Source organism: Phalacrocorax carbo, chromosome 2 (assembly GCF_963921805.1).
Source record: "Phalacrocorax carbo chromosome 2, bPhaCar2.1, whole genome shotgun sequence".
NCBI lineage: Eukaryota > Metazoa > Chordata > Aves > Suliformes > Phalacrocoracidae > Phalacrocorax > Phalacrocorax carbo.
In genome coordinates, this window is record NC_087514.1 from 98932810 (window position 1) to 98951059 (window position 18250).

At 42.8% G+C, this 18250-nt stretch overlaps 1 protein-coding gene across 3 annotated transcripts in view; it reads right to left on the bottom strand.

Moving 5' to 3' along the window:
- The window catches only part of JARID2 (jumonji and AT-rich interaction domain containing 2), a 226087-nt gene that overhangs the window by 128016 nt on the left and 79821 nt on the right, over positions 1 to 18250 (bottom strand). For all 3 annotated transcript variants that reach the window (XM_064443643.1, XM_064443644.1, XM_064443645.1), the window contains one exon: positions 346 to 481. In XM_064443643.1, coding sequence (XP_064299713.1) covers positions 346 to 481 — 136 coding nt within the window. The remainder of the gene's footprint in view (positions 1 to 345; positions 482 to 18250) is intronic.

Genomic DNA, 18250 nt, shown 5'->3' on the forward strand with positions numbered 1-18250 from the left:
GCCAATCACCTTTAAATAGATCCCTTCTCTGTCGACATACTCAGCACAACAGGTAGCAGGCGGATCAGAGGAGCTTCCTTCTCTACCAAACAGCAGCCCGGCCCTGTCCTCCCACCCGACACCCACCCTCCACCCTGATCCCCATCTCAGTCGGTTCACAAGAAATTGAAACATATAGGTTGTTCAAACCAGGCATTTTAAGCACTTCAGAACAAGTTCTTCCATACAGATCAAAAGGGTATGGTGCATGCCAAATGGTGCACTGGTCTCCTTCCTCGCTACAGCAGAACTGCATTGAAAAGGATTGAGTCCTTTGAGCGGTACAGTACCGCAGAGGCAGCTCACCATTCACTGCCTTGAGGCTCCCGCTAATGCCATCGCCATGCTGCCGCTTCTGTGCGTTCTTGAACTCCTTCAGAGATAAATAAAGGACCTTCCGTACCACCCTCTCCTCTGACCAGGGAATCCCATCGCTGTCATCCTAAGAAGAAAGAAATGTAAAGGAGACTTTAGTTGCATGCATCTGAAACAAAAACAAAACAAAACCCAACAGCCTAGGGCTACATAGATTATTTGTAATTAAAAAAAAAAAGATAGAAGCTGAATAAAAATGCTGTGTAACAAAATGCAACCTAAACTTTAACAAAGAACAGAAACATAACTATTGTCATCAAATCAGAGCATTAGTCCCTCTAATCCTTTATCCTGCAAACAGCAGTAGCCATGTACCAGGTGTTAGACAAGAGGTGAAACTTATTTGTTAAAATCCTCATAATGAATCCCTTATGGTGAAATTTATCACAGCCAGGAAGTGCTCTCCCAGATAATTAAAAGGAGAGGGAATAAAAACCCCACTAAATTGAATGTTTCAGATATTCAAGAGAAGTTTTGTGAACCAATTTCTCTTGTTGCCATTATGGCCTTCGTTTGTGCCTTTTGGCTCAGGATTTTTTTTTCCTCCGTTTTCTCTTTTTTAGTGATTTGCATTTATTGCAGTGTTACAATGAAGTTGTACATTGATAACAATGAAGTTATTCTGAATTCATCTCAGTGTAAAGCAAAGTGGAATTTGGCCCATGGGGCATATGTTTTCTACTTTATTTTTAGGAGACAAATGCTATATTGTCAAAAGGAATACTACTGTATGTCATATTTAGTACTTGCTTTAGTTAAAAGATTAATTCCCTAGAAAACCATTTCCCTAAAGCCTTTAGCATTCAAATAAATTAAATCAGCAAATTGATATAAGGACATAAGTGAGATCAGGTAAATCATCATATTTTCATAAGCCTTATAATTGTCTTGGGGTCTTTAAAAAAAAATCACTATTTGAGTATTCTTGCCCTTGAATTCCTCAAGGGCTGTATCACTACCAAGCAAAAAGATTAACATTTCTAAGGCATGCCTTATTTAGGTAAGTGTACCACAGCACACTGCCACACTCCGCTGGAAACACCAAAAAGCCCCATCAGTGATCCACACCAGGAGGCAAGAGAGTTTATACCATCTCCCACGTCAAAGGAGTGACCAACACCGTACAATTTAAAACAAAAAACAAAAAACAGCATAGTTTAGGATGACCAGTGATAGCTTTTTCTTTGCTTGTCTAGTGAGATATTGGCATTCAGCTGCTGAATTGGATCAAAAACACTTCTCCCCAAAAAAACTGTATGACAAATGACTGGGGGCAGGGGGCACCCAACACAATTAGTGCAGTGTAAGCAGCCAGCATTTTGGCAGCGGAATGTGCCTTTCGCACGAGGGACAAGCTACTATACTTAGAACAAGGCTGAGGTATGCCCTGGGAGCTTCAGAACACAGGCAGCTCCAGGCCAAAAAAGCAAACTTTGTAACCCAACACCCACAGCAACAACAACAAAAAAATCATCTCCCGCCAAGCATTTTAAAAGGACTAGTACATCCAGTTATTTTGTCAAACAACTCCAGCTTCCTATTTTACTGCCAACGTAACTTCAGCCCTAACTAGAAGCGACACTAAACACGGGAGGGCTGCAGCCTGCTCAATTTTAACACAGCTTGCCAAAAGACGCCCCATTTACATTCCCACTGAGTGGTAGGTATGGAGAGGAAACCCAGACAGGAGTTCCACTGACAAGGGCCTGGTGGGATGTCACACATTTCTGTTGTCACATAAACTACTTTTTAAATCCTCCAGAGAATTGTGCTCAGTTAGGAAACAGTCATCAGCACCTCTGGCGCCCAGCCGTACTACAGACACAAGTCTGCAGATGCTGCTCACTTTCTTCACCGGCATTTGTACAAATTCCTAATATAACAGGCAGCAAATGTGAGGAAGAAGATGAAGAGCCCTCTGGCCAGGCACACTGCCCCTGACTCTGAAGCCTAGACAAGCTACACAAAACCCCACCAAGAAGCAACAAAACCATTACCCTGTATTTTCACATACTTTAAGCCAGGCATACACAAGACGTGTGTAAGGATCAAGCCCAGGTAACATAACCCGTACCCAGAGACATGCCACTCTCCTTCAGCCCCTGTCAGCCCGAGGCCTCTCTCCTGTGAAACACCAGGCCCGTCCTGAAGCCATGAACAAACCCTTTCCTCCACCAGACCCTGCAGTTCCTGAGGAGCTGGAAGTTGCATGAAAACACCCATCGGCTCCTGATCCCACTGGAACTTTTATCCCTGCTAAAAATGCATCCAAAAAAAAAAAAAGAAAAAGAAAAAGAAATTAATCCCACTTAAACCTTGTCATGACAACTCACTGCAAGGAGCACATGGAGGTGTTTGCTGTTTCAGTAGCGACGGGGTGAAACCTGCTGACAGGACTGATCTTTACATCAGCACATGCTGACTGACCAAGTGGCCGACTGCAGCGTGTAAGTGACCTCTGGCAGGCACAACCCATGCGCTGGGACATGCCGGTCACAGTCCCTCCTGCAGGAGGGAACGAGATGATCACCAAGAGAAACACACCAGGGGAAGTCTCTCCACACCAGAGCTCCCACCAGCCCAGATGTACCAAGGCTGCAGCCACTGTCCTGCCTACATCACTCTGTTGTGGGCTTTCCTCGCACCCATCACTTAGCTTGAAAAAAAGGTCCTCAAGTTCCCCAGCACCAAGGTCAGCAAAATGAGGGGCTAAGCCGCTGCCAACACCCGCATTCACGTGGCTCCATATGCAGGAGCAATAAAAAGGTTTCACAACCGTCAACAGCATCTTCCTCCGAGCCTGCGGCACAGAAGCAGCTGCAGGCCAGAGAGCAGCTGACTTGGAGCCCAGCTGAGCTGCTGCTCCACCACTGAAGCAGCTCCAGCTCCCCAACACATTCAACCATAATTACACGGGTCAGATTGTCTCTGCTTTGTCACGCCAGCGGAGGGAGAGCTGCTGTGCGCCCCGATCTCCACTCACACCACCAACTGGAAGAGTTATCTCATTTTAGCATAACAGCATACATGCACCCTGAACCATTTAGAAGTATCCTCAAGTGAAAGCCTTGAGGAATTTAATCTATGTAACTTCTAAAAGCCAATCAACAACAGCAACAAAAAAACCAACCCAAAACCACACACACCCCCCAAACTCAAAGGGACTGACTTAGTCGCTGCCTTTAAATATTTCCACAGGGAGTAGAAATTTGGTAATAGATGGCTCTCAAGGCTGGCAGAGAGGGGTATATCATCTAACAGCTACAACTCAAACTCAGAAAAACATAAGACAGAAGAACAATTTCTGTAACTGTGCAAGTAATTAGCCTTGAAAAGACTATGGGGAACTAATGGATTGTCCATTATTGACTTAGACCAAAAAGAGACTGAATAACATCTTAAACTATAGGTTCATCACCACAAGCCTATAGGCTTCACTGTGCAGGTCAGCTGAGATGATTTCTGCCTCCCAATCTGACAGTAAGATTAGTTTATAAACTCAGTAAAACAGTAACAGACACAACCAACCAGGGAAGCCCTGGGGCACAATTTAGAAACAGAACTGTATCATTTCCTGTAAACTGCTAAATAAAAACGAATCATGCCACCTTCTTTGATATACCATTTTGGGGAACTGCATGTTGTACATTTATATCTCAACTTTGGCTATCAGGGCAGCCAAGCAACAGCTCAGCAAGTTCAGTCTGAGGGGATGGGGAAGAGGAGCACAACCTCTGCTTACCTACACAGCACGTCCCTGCACAGGATACTACCTTGCGGATAGCAGAGCAGCTCTCTTTCGTGCTACCTGGCTGGCAGCCTGCTTTCAGCTCTGCGGTTGTAGAGGTGATGTTTCTATAAAAGTGCAACAGGCTACTGCCACATACTACTAATTTGGGAAGAAATATAGAAATATATACACATGCACACATGGGTGTGTTTTTGCTATGTGCATACTAAATGTATATAATACAATAAATATACAATACATATATATTAATATGTGTGTAGAAACTACAATATATACATATTAATATATAGCGCATACCTAAATATAAGTATAGATAGCTATAAATAATGCATCTCAATATATAAAATGTGTATGTATTTGCAATGAAACAGAAATGCACACCACCTGTACCTTTCACCATTCACTCACAGCTCAGGTGCTTGTTCACTGCGATTCAGCTGCCTAGCTTGCACACACAACCCGCACACAGCCTTCCCGTTTCCGAAGGTATACTCAAATCCTCAAAAGAAAAAAAAAAAAAAGGGGGGGGGGGGGAAGGCAAAGCAGGCAGAAGTTAGAGGCAGGCTTCTTGCCACCTCCTAGGTAAGTGAAACGTCAGCCTGAAGCAGCGGGCGCTGCTGCGTGCCGGTTTGCTCCACAAGAAGCAGCAGAAGCATACGCATACGCATGACTCGAGCTTCTCCGTTCATTCATCACCAGATACAGCATTCTTCAGCCTGGCCTGACCTTGCCTTAAGCAAACAGGAGTCACAGTTCACAGGGTAAAACAGAGCTGGAACAAGGGAGAATGCATGCAGCACTCCATGCTATTTGTTTTACTTTTATGTAAATACTTTAACAGCAGTGATGGTTTTATTTTGAAAGTCAGGACTTAGTAAGGTACAAAGATACTTACAAGCATGTGTGTTATGACTCAGTGTGGCTGGCGTGTTTCCAGCTCTCTCTTTGGGTCTTTCCCAAGCACGCATCTCCTGACCCCATTCTTCATGCCAGGTTGCAGAAAGCAAAACAACAAACACAGGCCCCCTCTTTTTTCTTTTTCCAGCACTGCAGCCAATGCTTGGTTAAAATCACTGTGGCACCCAATGCCCTAAATGAATATGCTTTCATGGTTCAACAGCCCCCAGAGAGTCTTTCCCGCAGATATAAGAAGGTCATTTTGAAGCAATGGGAAAAATAAACCACAAGCTTCTACCCTTTCCTCAAGGATATTTTTGAAAGAAAACTATTTCAAAGGGTGTTTTTTTCTGTGTTTAGTTAGCAGCAAAACAAAAAATCTGTCTTTTGCATGAAAAACAGACAACACGTTTTCAGAGATCATATAAATTGCTTTTCAGCTGAAGGAGCAAAATGGAAATGTTTGTTTACTAGATTCAAGCCCTGCAACAGATTTTTGCCTTTTGGCTGTATATTATCAATGGAACACAGTTATACCTGTTTTCCTCTAAAAGCCAGACCTAAGAGAAATTGGTAGAAAACCTAGATATGCCTCCCAAGGCTGAAAGAGATCTCCTGTGCAGTCTTGGGCAAGTTACCACTGCTAAGTGCAATTAGCATGCTTATTCATTCACAAAGCCCACTTCCTCGGTATACATATGGTGCGGCGCACACCTCATGAGGAAGTCTTACTACTGTATCAACACGTGTACTTCCCCTGTTGCGTTAGCACAGGTCTCCATTGCATCACAAAGTCCAATCAACCTTCTCACAACCCCAAATGCACATTGTACTTGCAGAGGAAAACCCCACCGTTGGCCGATCGGTGCAAACACCCTCTCTACGTAACTTGCAGGAGCAAGCAGGCTGTCCACAACCTGATGGCAGAAGCCCTTTTCAGCAGAAACTCTTACCCCAAGTTTGAACTTCTAGGGCAACGATCTGAAACCAGACTCTAGTATGTTCAACTGAAGCTATATAAATAAAGATTTTCGGCTCCTTCTGGCAGCTATCGTGCCGCTTAGACTTCTTACAGCCAAGCACAGCATTGTGCAAACTCGATATACCCATGTATACCCACAGTAATATCCTTGCAGTCTTTTGCTTACTATCAAGGTCCCTCCACTTCCTTCTTCTCTCATAATAAAGTTCACACTTATCTAATATTTAACCTTTTAAACAAGTTTAACTATCCAGAGAGGATATAGCAGTTTCTCATTTAAAACAAACTGCTTATATTCAGTGAGAAAAAATAAAACCTCATGAATGGCTTAAGTTGATGAAGATTGATACGGCTTGGAGACTTTATAGTACAGTGACTCATGCCTTCTGGAAAATGTAATCTGTTCTGTCTAGTTTAGGAAAATAGGTCATGTTTTAAAAATGTGCTAACTAACATGAAGAAAGGGGAAATTTTCTTTATTAATGGTTCTGTTATAGCATTTAAGTGTATCTGGTAATTATAGTGACTTTTTCCCTTCTACTTCCACAAAACTTCCCCAAAGAACTTGTGTTACATTACAGCTTCGGACTAGCAGAACCGATGTTAACACGGCAAAGAAACGATGGAGGAAAATAAAAATTTCGCTTCTTCCTGCTTGAGCACTTCTCCAGCAGCTGTCATCCCCTACAATCTCCCGTTGGTTTGCGCTCGCTCACTGCCTCCTGCTGCACTGGGGATTGCGTTTCCTCCTTTCAGACCAAATTCTTCCAAGAGGAGCATGGGAGAGAAACGCTCTGGTTTTTGGGTCACTAAAGGCCTCAGGCACTTTTGAGCCCAGTGAGCTTCAACCTCCTCTTTCAAAAATACATTAGGGTAGAAGAATTACAGTTGAAATTTCCAAACAAAAGTCACTAGTGTCTTCATACAGGCTCCAAGAATTGAGACATTTAAAAAAAAATATATAGTTCCTAACTTTATCTTAGGCCTAATAATGAAATACTTAAAAATAGTAGTAGGTTTGTGTGTTAACTGTTTCTTTTACATAAACTCAGAGGTCTCAGCAATGTTCCTGCACCTCTAGAAAACCACTACTCAATACGAAACTAGTGAAAGCTTACAAGACATCAACTGTTTCCCATGTTGGTCTGCCAAGATAAACACTTAAAAAAAAAAAAGAAAAAAGGAAAAGGCTAAACCCAACCAAATTCAGGGTAAAGCCAGGTCTAAAGTTTCCTAATTTATCAATTTACAGCATGACTTAAACTGCAACCATCTCTCACCATTAGCAGTGACTCCACAGCTATGACTTTCCTAGGCCAAAACAGGAATCTCATCAACCATTTTGCAAACAGAGCACCAGAGTTTCGGGCTTTGACAACAGCCGGCAGCACGCAGAAGCAAGCCACAAAAAGCCAAGGTGACAGAGTGCTAGAAGCAAGAGGTGTGAAGGTAGAAGATAATTATTCAGACTGGGGGAGCAGTTTTCATAACCAGCCTAAGTGAATTCACCTGCCACCACATGGGACGCACCTGCCCCAACCCCAATGCCAGGACTAGCCCTTATGCAGCCATTCAGCCAGCTTGATTGAGGAACAGAGTTGAAATCTCACCCCAAGACAAGAAAAATTACCGTTTTCAGATAGATCAGCTCCCTTATTACTAACAATGTGGCCATATGGGAGCTACGGCTGGGGCAGAGAGAAAGGCAGGATTGGCCCTTTTCACAGCAACATACACTTGGAGGGATGCAAGCCCGTCACAACGCCAAACCGTGACAGTCACTGTAAGGAAGGGAGGGCATCGCAGATGGTATTCAGGAAATTAAAACCACTTTGCTTTAATGTAACTACTGTAAACCCCAAGTATCCCATTGTATTCAGATGAACTATACCCCCTTTTTCCATGATGAATAATTTACTTTTTGAGAGTGAAAGGGAAAAATACAGAGGGCTTATCTGTTACAATGCCAGGGCCTGCAATGTTTCAGGTAGGTCACAGCCTGACAACGGTATGATCTTCTGTATGACCATCACCTGTAGACAATTTACACCCGAGCAAAAGCCCTGCCTCGGATCTCTTATTTCGTGCTCTCTTCAAAAAAATGGGAACATCTCCTAAAATGCATGTTGAATTCTCTTTGAAAGGATATGCTGTATACACATACATGCCTCCCAGGCAGAAACAAAAATAATTTAAGCATCATTTCCCATGTGTGTGAACAGGTCTAAATCCTTCTTAAAAGAAAAACAAACAAACCGACCTGATGGGGGACACTCACATCGCATGTCTTCACTTCTCTGAAACACCATGAAATAATGTATACTTATCTTTGATTACAGACTACTAAAAAACTACAGCTGAAACTGGATTAGAAACTTCTGCTGAAAAACAATTTATTGCATAACACAACTCTGACAGCCTGGGTTTCTGGCCACCAACTGAGCCTTTATAAAAATCTGCTGGGCGGCTGCCAAATCAGCTCTTTGAGTCTTGGCATGTCCGACATCCGAGACAGTAGTCAAGGCAGCCACATGTCCTGTGCCATCCACAGCCCTGCACTTTCATGGTTAAATGAGACCGTCAAAGAACAGAGTAGTACGAGCCATTAAACACACAAAGGTAAAAATCTCCTGCAGCTGTGGATCTGACAACTCTGATCATGCTGCAGAAGACCGAGAGCCACAGCAGGATTTTTTTCTTTTTCAGGATCTGGTATTAATTTGAACATAAAAGTAGCTTATTAAGAAGAGGGGAAAAGAGAAGCGAGAAATGGTAGCAAGCTCCAAAAACCTCTGCACTCCTAGCTGAAAATTGCTGCCATTTATAAATTTCACATTCCAAATATTCTTAATCTGTCTCCAGTTCTAATTAAAACTCTCCACCAAGTACACTTCAGACAGACACATAAAACCCAGTATGCACAGAGTATTCAGCAGCTCAGTACAATTAAATTCAAATATATTCTAATTAATTTCATTTTGATTCAGCTCATATTTTTATAAGGTGTTCAAGCTCCAGTATGCAAACCATACCAATACAGTCCAATTCTGCAGTTTAAATGTCTGCTAATAAGACCTACAGATGTGAAGTTTAATATGGATAATCCAATCCTGCTGCATATTACTAATTATCTTAAGACCTTTTTCCACCCTCCAACAGAAAGCCAGATCCTTTACTTGAAAAATACTAACCATTTCTGCATGCCAAAATAGTGTCAAGGTAGTAGGGATGAGAGAAAGACATAATTGCTGTGTTATACATTTGTCTTCACTATTTCTATGGGAATTTAAAGAGATCCAATATTTTGGCATCTCAGAGTCTGAAAGGTCAGTGGTATCCGTATTTTAGAGAAGCTGGAGCACTTGTTGATGTGCTTAGCATCCATCCTCACAAGTACAACAGAAGGTTGGTGCTTATGTAATTCATTTGGTAGGACTTTGGTACCTGGACGATGAAGTCTTGCCTATAATAGGAGAAGATCTGCTCATCTATCTGCTTTCTAGGAGCATAGTAGTACATACTAGCAAAAATCTGCCAATATAAAACCTACATTGCTCCCTCAGTGAAATAAATATACTAGCCCAAAGCCTATATAGCTTAGCTGCAGTATTTAATATAGCTGTGCCCATCAAGAACATGATGCCTTCACAGGCTTGAGGCTGGGGATGGAAGTCCCCTTGCAGGCTTGGGAAGGTCACCATATCCCTCTTGGATGACCCTGCACCAAGCAGAGCAGCTCACTCTCCTATTTAAAACTTTGCATTATGGATGAGTTGGGCTGATTTAAAGAGATAAAACAGGAGGTCTTGGCTCATCTGACTCACTTCGATGGCACTGCAGTAGAGCATGCTTATGTGAATAGCTCCACCGCCAAACCCCTGCAAGAGGACTGTGGCCAGCAGCAGGGCAGGTGGCATTGCCAAAGCTGGGGGAAGGCAAACTCTACCAAAGTGTAACTTGCACAGTGACAGACGTGCAAGTTTGCATCAATTTGACCCAAAATGGGTATTGGTGATGTGAAAAGTCCCTTGCCTTAGCTTGGAAACGTTTAACTTTGTTTCCCCCTTTTTCATGTCAGTCTTATGGGATGCCCTTCATTCAGGCAATCACCAGGTTTAAAAGTTGTTTAAAAAAGAAGGAAAAAAGTCCAAACAAAACCAAAACAACCAACCCATCTTGTCAAACTTTACACCCAGGACGGGTAATGACACACGCAAACATGCTGAACATATTGCTGGGAAATCTCAGGAATTTGGGGCCTGAATCAATTTTACTGAGCCAGATGGGGAACTAAATCAGTTCTATTAACACAGGCTTCTGGGATGGAGAGGCTGATACTGTGGCTAAGAGTATGACATGTTGATTTTGCTTGATGTGCTACCCAAAAAGTGAGATTTTTATCAGACAATTTTTGTCCTTGTTTACATTCCCAACTGGCAGAATACCCTTTAAGCTGTGGGGGCACCTATCCATTGAAGCTGGGAGAAGTAAACTAAACCTGCACTCTTCACTCATAAGCCAATTAAAGAAGACATATGAGGAGACTCTAAAGCTACTCTAAATGTATTTTCAGGTCAGTTTAGTTACATCAGCAAATTTTCTGCACAAAAGTAAGCTACATAATCAGTGAAAGACTATGCTCTAAAGCTTTACCAAGCTCGCCCTGCAGCATTAAATGTATTTGGCTCCCAAAATACTAGCCAGCAAATAAATTATGGTATTTTAGTAGCACAGGGAAGCAAATAATAAAACCGGCATTTGCTCCGAGAGGCAATTGCTCAGTAACAAATCAGATAAATGCATCCCAGTAACTTGCCAGAAGGCCCACAAAACATTTTGCCACATAACCAGTGCCAGAGGATGATAAAAGGCATTACCTGGAACTGAAGTTGCAGCAGGTTGCTCAGAGTACCAAAGTCAAGAATTTCAGAAAGCTAGGCTGAAGCACTGCTCTGCCACACATAAGCTTCAGTTCTTCCTACATTTAAAACATGAGGGAGGAGGAAGAGCTAATGGCTCCTAGCAACTCTTAAGATCTGGCCTGATTTGTGCAGCCATACTATGTCTCCCCACACCAGTTTAAGTAAGATAAGGGGCAGCTGGGAGGTTTGGTGGGGAAAAGGGGGGGGGGGGGAAGTTCTTTCTTATGGAGATAGCAGGCTTTCCTAATTGCATTGAATGACTTTTAACACACAGCTGTTTCACAAGAACCAGATCTGTGTTAAACTGATAAGGAAAAAACTTAATCAAGTTTCGACCTTTCCATGATCTTTTCTTCCTCCCACCCCCCCACCCCCCCCAATCCAACAAGTCTGCATGAGAACTTTCAAAATCATGGCACAATCGTTCTTCCTTTGCTTTTGCAGGTCTCTCGGCAGGCAGCGCTGGGTCAGTGCCAGGTGGCACAGCACCGGGGCAGGGGCGATGCGCAGGCGGCGTGCCAGGTGCCCACGCTGGCACCGCTCGTGCAGCCGGGGGTCTGCAGAGACCAAGCCCCTCCGCTTCACGAGAACTGTTTGGGTTAGCGTTGTATTCCCTCATCCCTCATCCGCTCCCTGATCAATGGCAACATTCAAACTTTACTGAAGATATTAGAAGCACATCAAAGACAACCATTAAGCTTTTAAGTGCACTAATTGACATTTTAGCACTTACAAATCCATCTATGTGTTCTATCACTCAATTTAAGAGACTTGCTTCCCCGCCTGGTAAGAGTTCCCCATGTTTAGCAGGCAGAGGAGGATTTTCAAAGCTAATTTTTTCTCAGACAGGATTTTAGAGAATTCAAATTACAAATATAATGCACTTCAAAAAGTAACACATTTCACAAATTTAAGAGCTCTTCCATAAAAGCTGTAAATGGCATCACAGCTATAACTCACAGGCTTCTAAGCTCCAATGAATTCTGCAGCTGTTACAGCACATCGAAGCCAAATCATTGTTACCTTCACACCACCACAACTGAAAACCCCAGCTATGATATTACAAACTGCATGGTGCTACATGAAAGGGGGTGTGGGGAGGGGGGGGGAAGAAAAGAAAAAAAAAAAGAGAACCCCTGGGTGATTTTGCAGCTCCTTCCTTCTTCCTTCACAAAGCTAGCATAAAACAGACCGCTAAAACCGTGAGTGACTAATTCTGGTTTTCCTACCATGACTATCCCACAACAGGATCCAGGGGAGCATTTCAGAGCAACAACACCCCCCAACCCCCCACCCCGGATACTGTAAAATCAGAGGATACAGCACTCCCCTCCCCAGGTACAGTGACTTACAGCAGACGAGCCACTCCCCAGCGGCCAAGCCCAGCCTCTGATCGCAGAAGAGCATCTCAATGACAGCAGGTCTGGACCCTTCTTCTATTACTGTCACATACCAACATGTTCACCTTCTGTTCTGTTAGAGAAATCCTCATTCAGTCCCAATATTTAAAGCAACAAGAAAGATCAAATTAAATTCTCAGGGTTTTAAGCCGTTCAGTTCATTGCTAGATCTATTTTAGGGTCTGAGGCTGCCAGCCACCCCCACAGAATCTGCGTGCTAAACAAGGCTTTTGACAGGCTTGTTTATGCCTTCTGCAGCAATCAAAGGCAAAACATTACAAATCAAAGAACCAGCAGACAAATACAGTACTGTGTATAACAGAAACCTCAAAAAGCTAGCCAGCAGCAAACCTGCTGCTCACCGAGCCCTGCAGAGCAATACGAGATAACGCGGGAAAACAGAAATCGATGGTTCAAGTAAGAACAGGCTGGAGCTCTATGTGTGCTAACATCTGCAGGCAGGACCCCTGAAGCACACACCCATCAAAAGAAGCTGATGCAGGATCACAAAACAAGGAGCAGACAAAATTATTCATTTTCTCCAATAAAAGTACCACAGGGGAAAGGTCATAATTTAAGAACTCCAGTTTAAAGATTGCAGCGACTTTAGGTTTTTACTGGTATCAGAAAAACACCCCAAGAAAACAAGCAGGCATGGACTACGTACAGTATAATAGTATATTATTATATATATATAATATATATATTATATTACTGTACGTAACAGTAATACGTACAGTATTACTGTGGCTGGGATTTAAATGGAGACACAAAGACTGCAGCTTGGGACCTAGGCAGTTAACACTACACAAGGCAGTTACCTCCAGTCCATGCCTTTCCTTAGAGAAGGCAAAATCATATTTTCTGTTCAATGCTTCCCTATGCTGAACATGTGATAAGGATGGAGTCAATTTTACTCAGTGACACACACTGTGAACTGTGTCGCCCATATTTTAGCAAACCCACCACATCAGGGAAGCATCTAAGATGTACGTTAAAATTACACCCAGAAGTGTAGTGGTACACCTTTGCTACTGTGTTCCTTTAAACCTTCCACCTCTTAAACTGTGAGTTCAATGTCAGATTATAAACATCATAAAAGCTCATAAAACTGCCAGCTCACTTCAAGATTACTTGCTCTTAGCTTTGCAAAAACATCACAAGCAGTATGAGAATTGCATCATCTCACTGCAATCATCCTGTTCGTGTCACTGGGATGGGCCGGCATTGCAGTCTTGTGTTGGAGGTGGACCTTCGCAGGTGAGCTTCACAGCACCTCACCGACCTGCTAAACCATCCTGAGCAACATCCCTGACATCAGCTTCTGACTAAATCACCTGCTACTTCACCTTCCTCTTGCAAAACCTAGCTTTGCGTGTTAACAGCACAATTGACAGAGACACAAAAACCTCCTGCAACTGCAGCAAAAGCAAATGCCAAGTTTGGTGCATCTCCATGGGCCCCTCCATTCCACACAGCAGTGTCTACTTCCAGCCTTGCCAGAGGCTGAGCCAGGCAGCACGGCTGCTGCGTAGAGAGTGGGCAGAAGCACAGGCTGATAGCTACCTCCCCACACATCATTAGCACGAGGTGCTGGTTGTTTGCATTAGCCTGCACCAGGAAAAAAGAGGCAGCATTTCGTTATTTGGGCTGGGTTTCCTGCATGACCAGCCACATCATTTCACCCCTCTCTAGGGAAAAGACTGTGGGCTGGTTGAAAGCTGTCTGTTAGCTTCTCTGTGGAAAAGGATGGTTTTAGTGAAATGAAATTGTCATGGGGTCTAGGCAGAGCAGAGCTTATCAACCACAGGTTTATGCCAAAACATTCCAGAAAATGGCCAAATCACATCTAGTGTAACATCAAGCAATGCCACAGTGAAGTGATGGTTTAAGGCAGATCAAGTCTGTGATTTGTAGGACAGACCATACCCACCCCACCTACAATAAACTCAGTTTCCTCACGCTTCAAGCACACACCAAATCACTCTGTTTTTCAGCTTTGCTGTGCACTTGCAGAAGGCCAAACAGGGTAGCCAGAAAAGGGGAAGGGGAAAAAAAAAAAGAAAAAGAAAAAAATAGAAGAGACAAAACCAAAGACTGGCTTAGAGAGCAGCAGTACATTTTTAGGCATGGATCAGCTCCTGCCGTCTCTTGGCAGAGGAGGTGGCAGCAGGGAATCATCCCAGCAAGTTTAGGAGCTGTGTTTCTGTTTATTTTAATTTGCAGTCTATTGATTTTACCGTTTAGTGAGCTCACTCATGAGTAATATTGGAACTGCAGGCTGAATGCAATGAGGGACTGGGCAAGGCAGATACACCCACCCAAAGAGAGCATCTCCTCTGCCACCAGCCTCTGGTCCCAGCAAAAGAAATGGACCTGCTAGAGCCCAACACCATCCCTGTGGCACTGCATGCAGGCAGAAGATTAACCATCCATCATTACAGTCCATTGCAATTCCTTATCAAATCTCCCTGACAGATACAAGGAGGAGGGACAGACTAGTGATGATTACACTCCTGTTGTGGGCAGGCACAAACTTGGTAGCTCGATGTGTTGCTGGGGCCATCGCAGATGCAGCAGGCACATGACTACATCCAGTCACGTTACATGAATGCAACAGCCTCTGAGAGCAGCGGCTGCAACAGGACTCAGGATGGAGCTACATATGCCTTAGGAGAGCAGATCGTGCTGAATCTTAATTAAATTTTTAAAAAAGGGAGAAAAAAATGTGACTTGTTTAAATGCCTTTGCATTGCTAGGTGACCTACTCCTCCCCACGACTCCTGCATCCTAGCCATGCAAGTTGCTGCATACAGATGTAGCAGCAATGGTACGGCTTAATCAGTCAATGTTTTCACAACACATATTTCAAATATTAAGCACTTATTGAAGACTTAGAAGTTACTGTGTAAATATTTGTATTATATTATACTGCTAATGCTTCCTCGCCAACTGTGGAATTTTAAATCTATCTCGTCTGATAAAGCTTTATTTACATATCACACTGCTCTCGATACTCAACAAAGTGAACTGACTAAATTTACACCGACTCCATTCAAGGAGTAGATGTCAGGAAAGAGCAATTCAGTCATTTTTTTGTGTCTGGTATGTGACTAAACTAAACCACAGGCAGTCACAAGGCTTGTTTTGGGTTGATGTTAGCTGTTTTCACTAGACAACAATGTTCATGGGGAAAGCATTGGAGAAATGCACCTTGCTCTTAAAATATCCCACAACCAGCATGGTCTACACCAGAATCGTATAGTAATTTGCTGCTCAAAATTTGGGAAGCCAGTGCTGCCCACAGACCTTACATCCACAGCGCTGCTGCAGTCTGCTTTAGCCCTCTGAAGTGCTCCCAGGACGCTGCAATGATGCCCCCAGGCAGCGCAACAGCCCCAGGGGTACCAGAGCTATTTCCAGGGGGGAGAGGCAGGATTTCATCCACCCATTCGAAGTGGAGGCAAGTTGAGTTTGTCACTCCTTTATTTGGGTCAGATTATCACCTCCCACTATTTTACAAGAGGAAGGCCTTGAGAAGCTGCTAATGCTCAGACAAGCAGCTAATGCTTGGGAAAACATGATCAAGACGCAACCAGCAGCAAATGCAAACACCATTATTAGTCCCAGACAAAGTACCTTATGCGGGAAAAATAACAGCCACCAAAATGCGGTGAAGTTTTTCACAATTTCTGAAAAAGATGAGAGATTTTAATGGGCTGTTTTTCCACACATGCATTAGGAAACACTCACTGTGCAAACCCCTTTTCCACCCTCTCCCCTCCTCCCCCCAAAAAACCCTAAAAAGCAAAAAGGAGACTTATGGGACTCCATATCGTCTCCAACAGTTGACACCAAGTTGATCATCACATCAGCTTTGAAAAATCTGTGCGTCTAAAGCACCCGCTGTATTGAAGAAAACCCTGTAGTGCAATAATCTGTTTACTCACTGAATCCGACTCGCAGTTTTATTCTTTATTTTACATACTGAATGAATATTTACTCTCCGATGAATTTAGTTAGACTTGCACAATCGTATGTTGAAAAGAGGAAAAAAAAATGGAGTTGAAGTCGCATGCTACCTTTCGACAGCTCTGCCAGCTGGAAATATGCCATCAATTGTCTGTTCAGTACGTGACACGAAAGCAGAGGAGCCTGCTTAATAGGAATTCACTCAATTTCACCATGTTTACTTCAGGTTTAAGAAAATGGCCATGAAGAAGATAGATTAAATATTTCTCCTTTTATGAATATCCTCCTGTCTTATTTTGTAACAAGCTTTTAGCCTCATACCAAGTTTATGACATTTCTAATTTAAAAATGTTACAGAAATTGGAAGAACAAAGTAGAAATGGAAATATTAGCAGAATTTTCCTTCATTTCAAAACCTGAAAAGTATCATACTAAGAAAAAAAGTATGTCCAAGCATTGTGTATGTGTTACTACCAAGCTATCCATTAATTAAATATACGTGCATTTCTGTTCTGGAGAAATATGTCCTGCTTCCACAGAAAGTCAAAGACATGCATAAACAAAGAGCAGAAAGGAGCAATTTTTGTCAGCCAGCTTATTGAAGAAAACCAAAATTCAGTGCATGGCACTTTTGCACAAGTCCTTCCCCTCCCTTTTGCTCTGCACAGGAAAGGACAGACAGACGTACACACAAAGAAATACACGACACATATTGCCCATGAGTTGCAGCATCTCCAGCTTCAGGTTACTGAGCTCAAGCTTGCTATCGCTCACAGCCCCGTGACAGTGGGCCAATTTACTAGCCCCAGCCTACCACAGACAAATAAACAAGCAGCACGTTGTTCGCAGACATCTGTCTTATTTTTTCCTCCTTACCACTCAAGAAATGCTACTAATATACCAATTACTTAACCATATAAATCTGAGGTTAATAAAAAGACCATGCTTTGAGTGACAATATCTACTTTGCCATCGCAGAACTAACTCTTTATTCCCTATAAATAAATGTTATTATCCTGGAATTGAACTCTAAGTGGTGAACTAGTAGCTTGCTTTCTTAGATGCTTCAGTACATTAAGTGCTTTGCATTATGGGCAGATCAACTGCCCATTCACTAAGAAAGGTTACCAAAGTGACGCTGTAATCTCATTTAGCTCCCCCAGTGTTTATCTTCTACGGCCAGTCTTGGATAGCAGGGAAAACAAATGTGCAAGAATAAAGCTGGGACATTCAAATGTGGAAAGGGAAGAGAAAATATTTACCTCCTAGTTTAGAGATCCTTTTGCTCCAGCTACCTCACCAAAATGGTATGGTGCTGAAACTATGAAGAGGCAGAAAGTGATTTACAGAACAGAAACATTTTGAAACATAGATGAAAAAAGAAGGACAATCAAAAAGCTGTGAAGTAACTTAATTAGTAAACAATCTAATGCATTTTACAGCAAATCTCCTTGGGTAAAAACTCGGATCCGTGACCACAAATACATAAGATCGAGGCAATGAAAAGGAGGACAAAAAAGCATAAGCCACAAAGTTTGAAACCAGTCATTCACTTCGCTCCTTTTTTTCTCTGTTTCTACACTGTAACTCTTGCCAGGGATGGCAATCGGGGAAGATCTCCACAAAACCCCTGCTTCCTGTAATCATAAAACCCCTCGTTCCTGTTGCAGAATGGGTTTCTGACCTGAAAACTGCTGCCACTTGGAAAATGGAGACAGAAAAGGAAAAGCTCAAAATTTACCTCAAGAAGGACTGAGAAGGGAAGGGCAGTAAGAGAAAAACAAACAAACAAGGTTGCTGTGCAAAAATAACATATTTTGCCTCAACCAGGTAAGAAACATGAAATACTAATGAAAAAAAGATAGTTAAGATAAATTGAACCAAATAATCTGGCAGTGAGAGAAGGCTAACC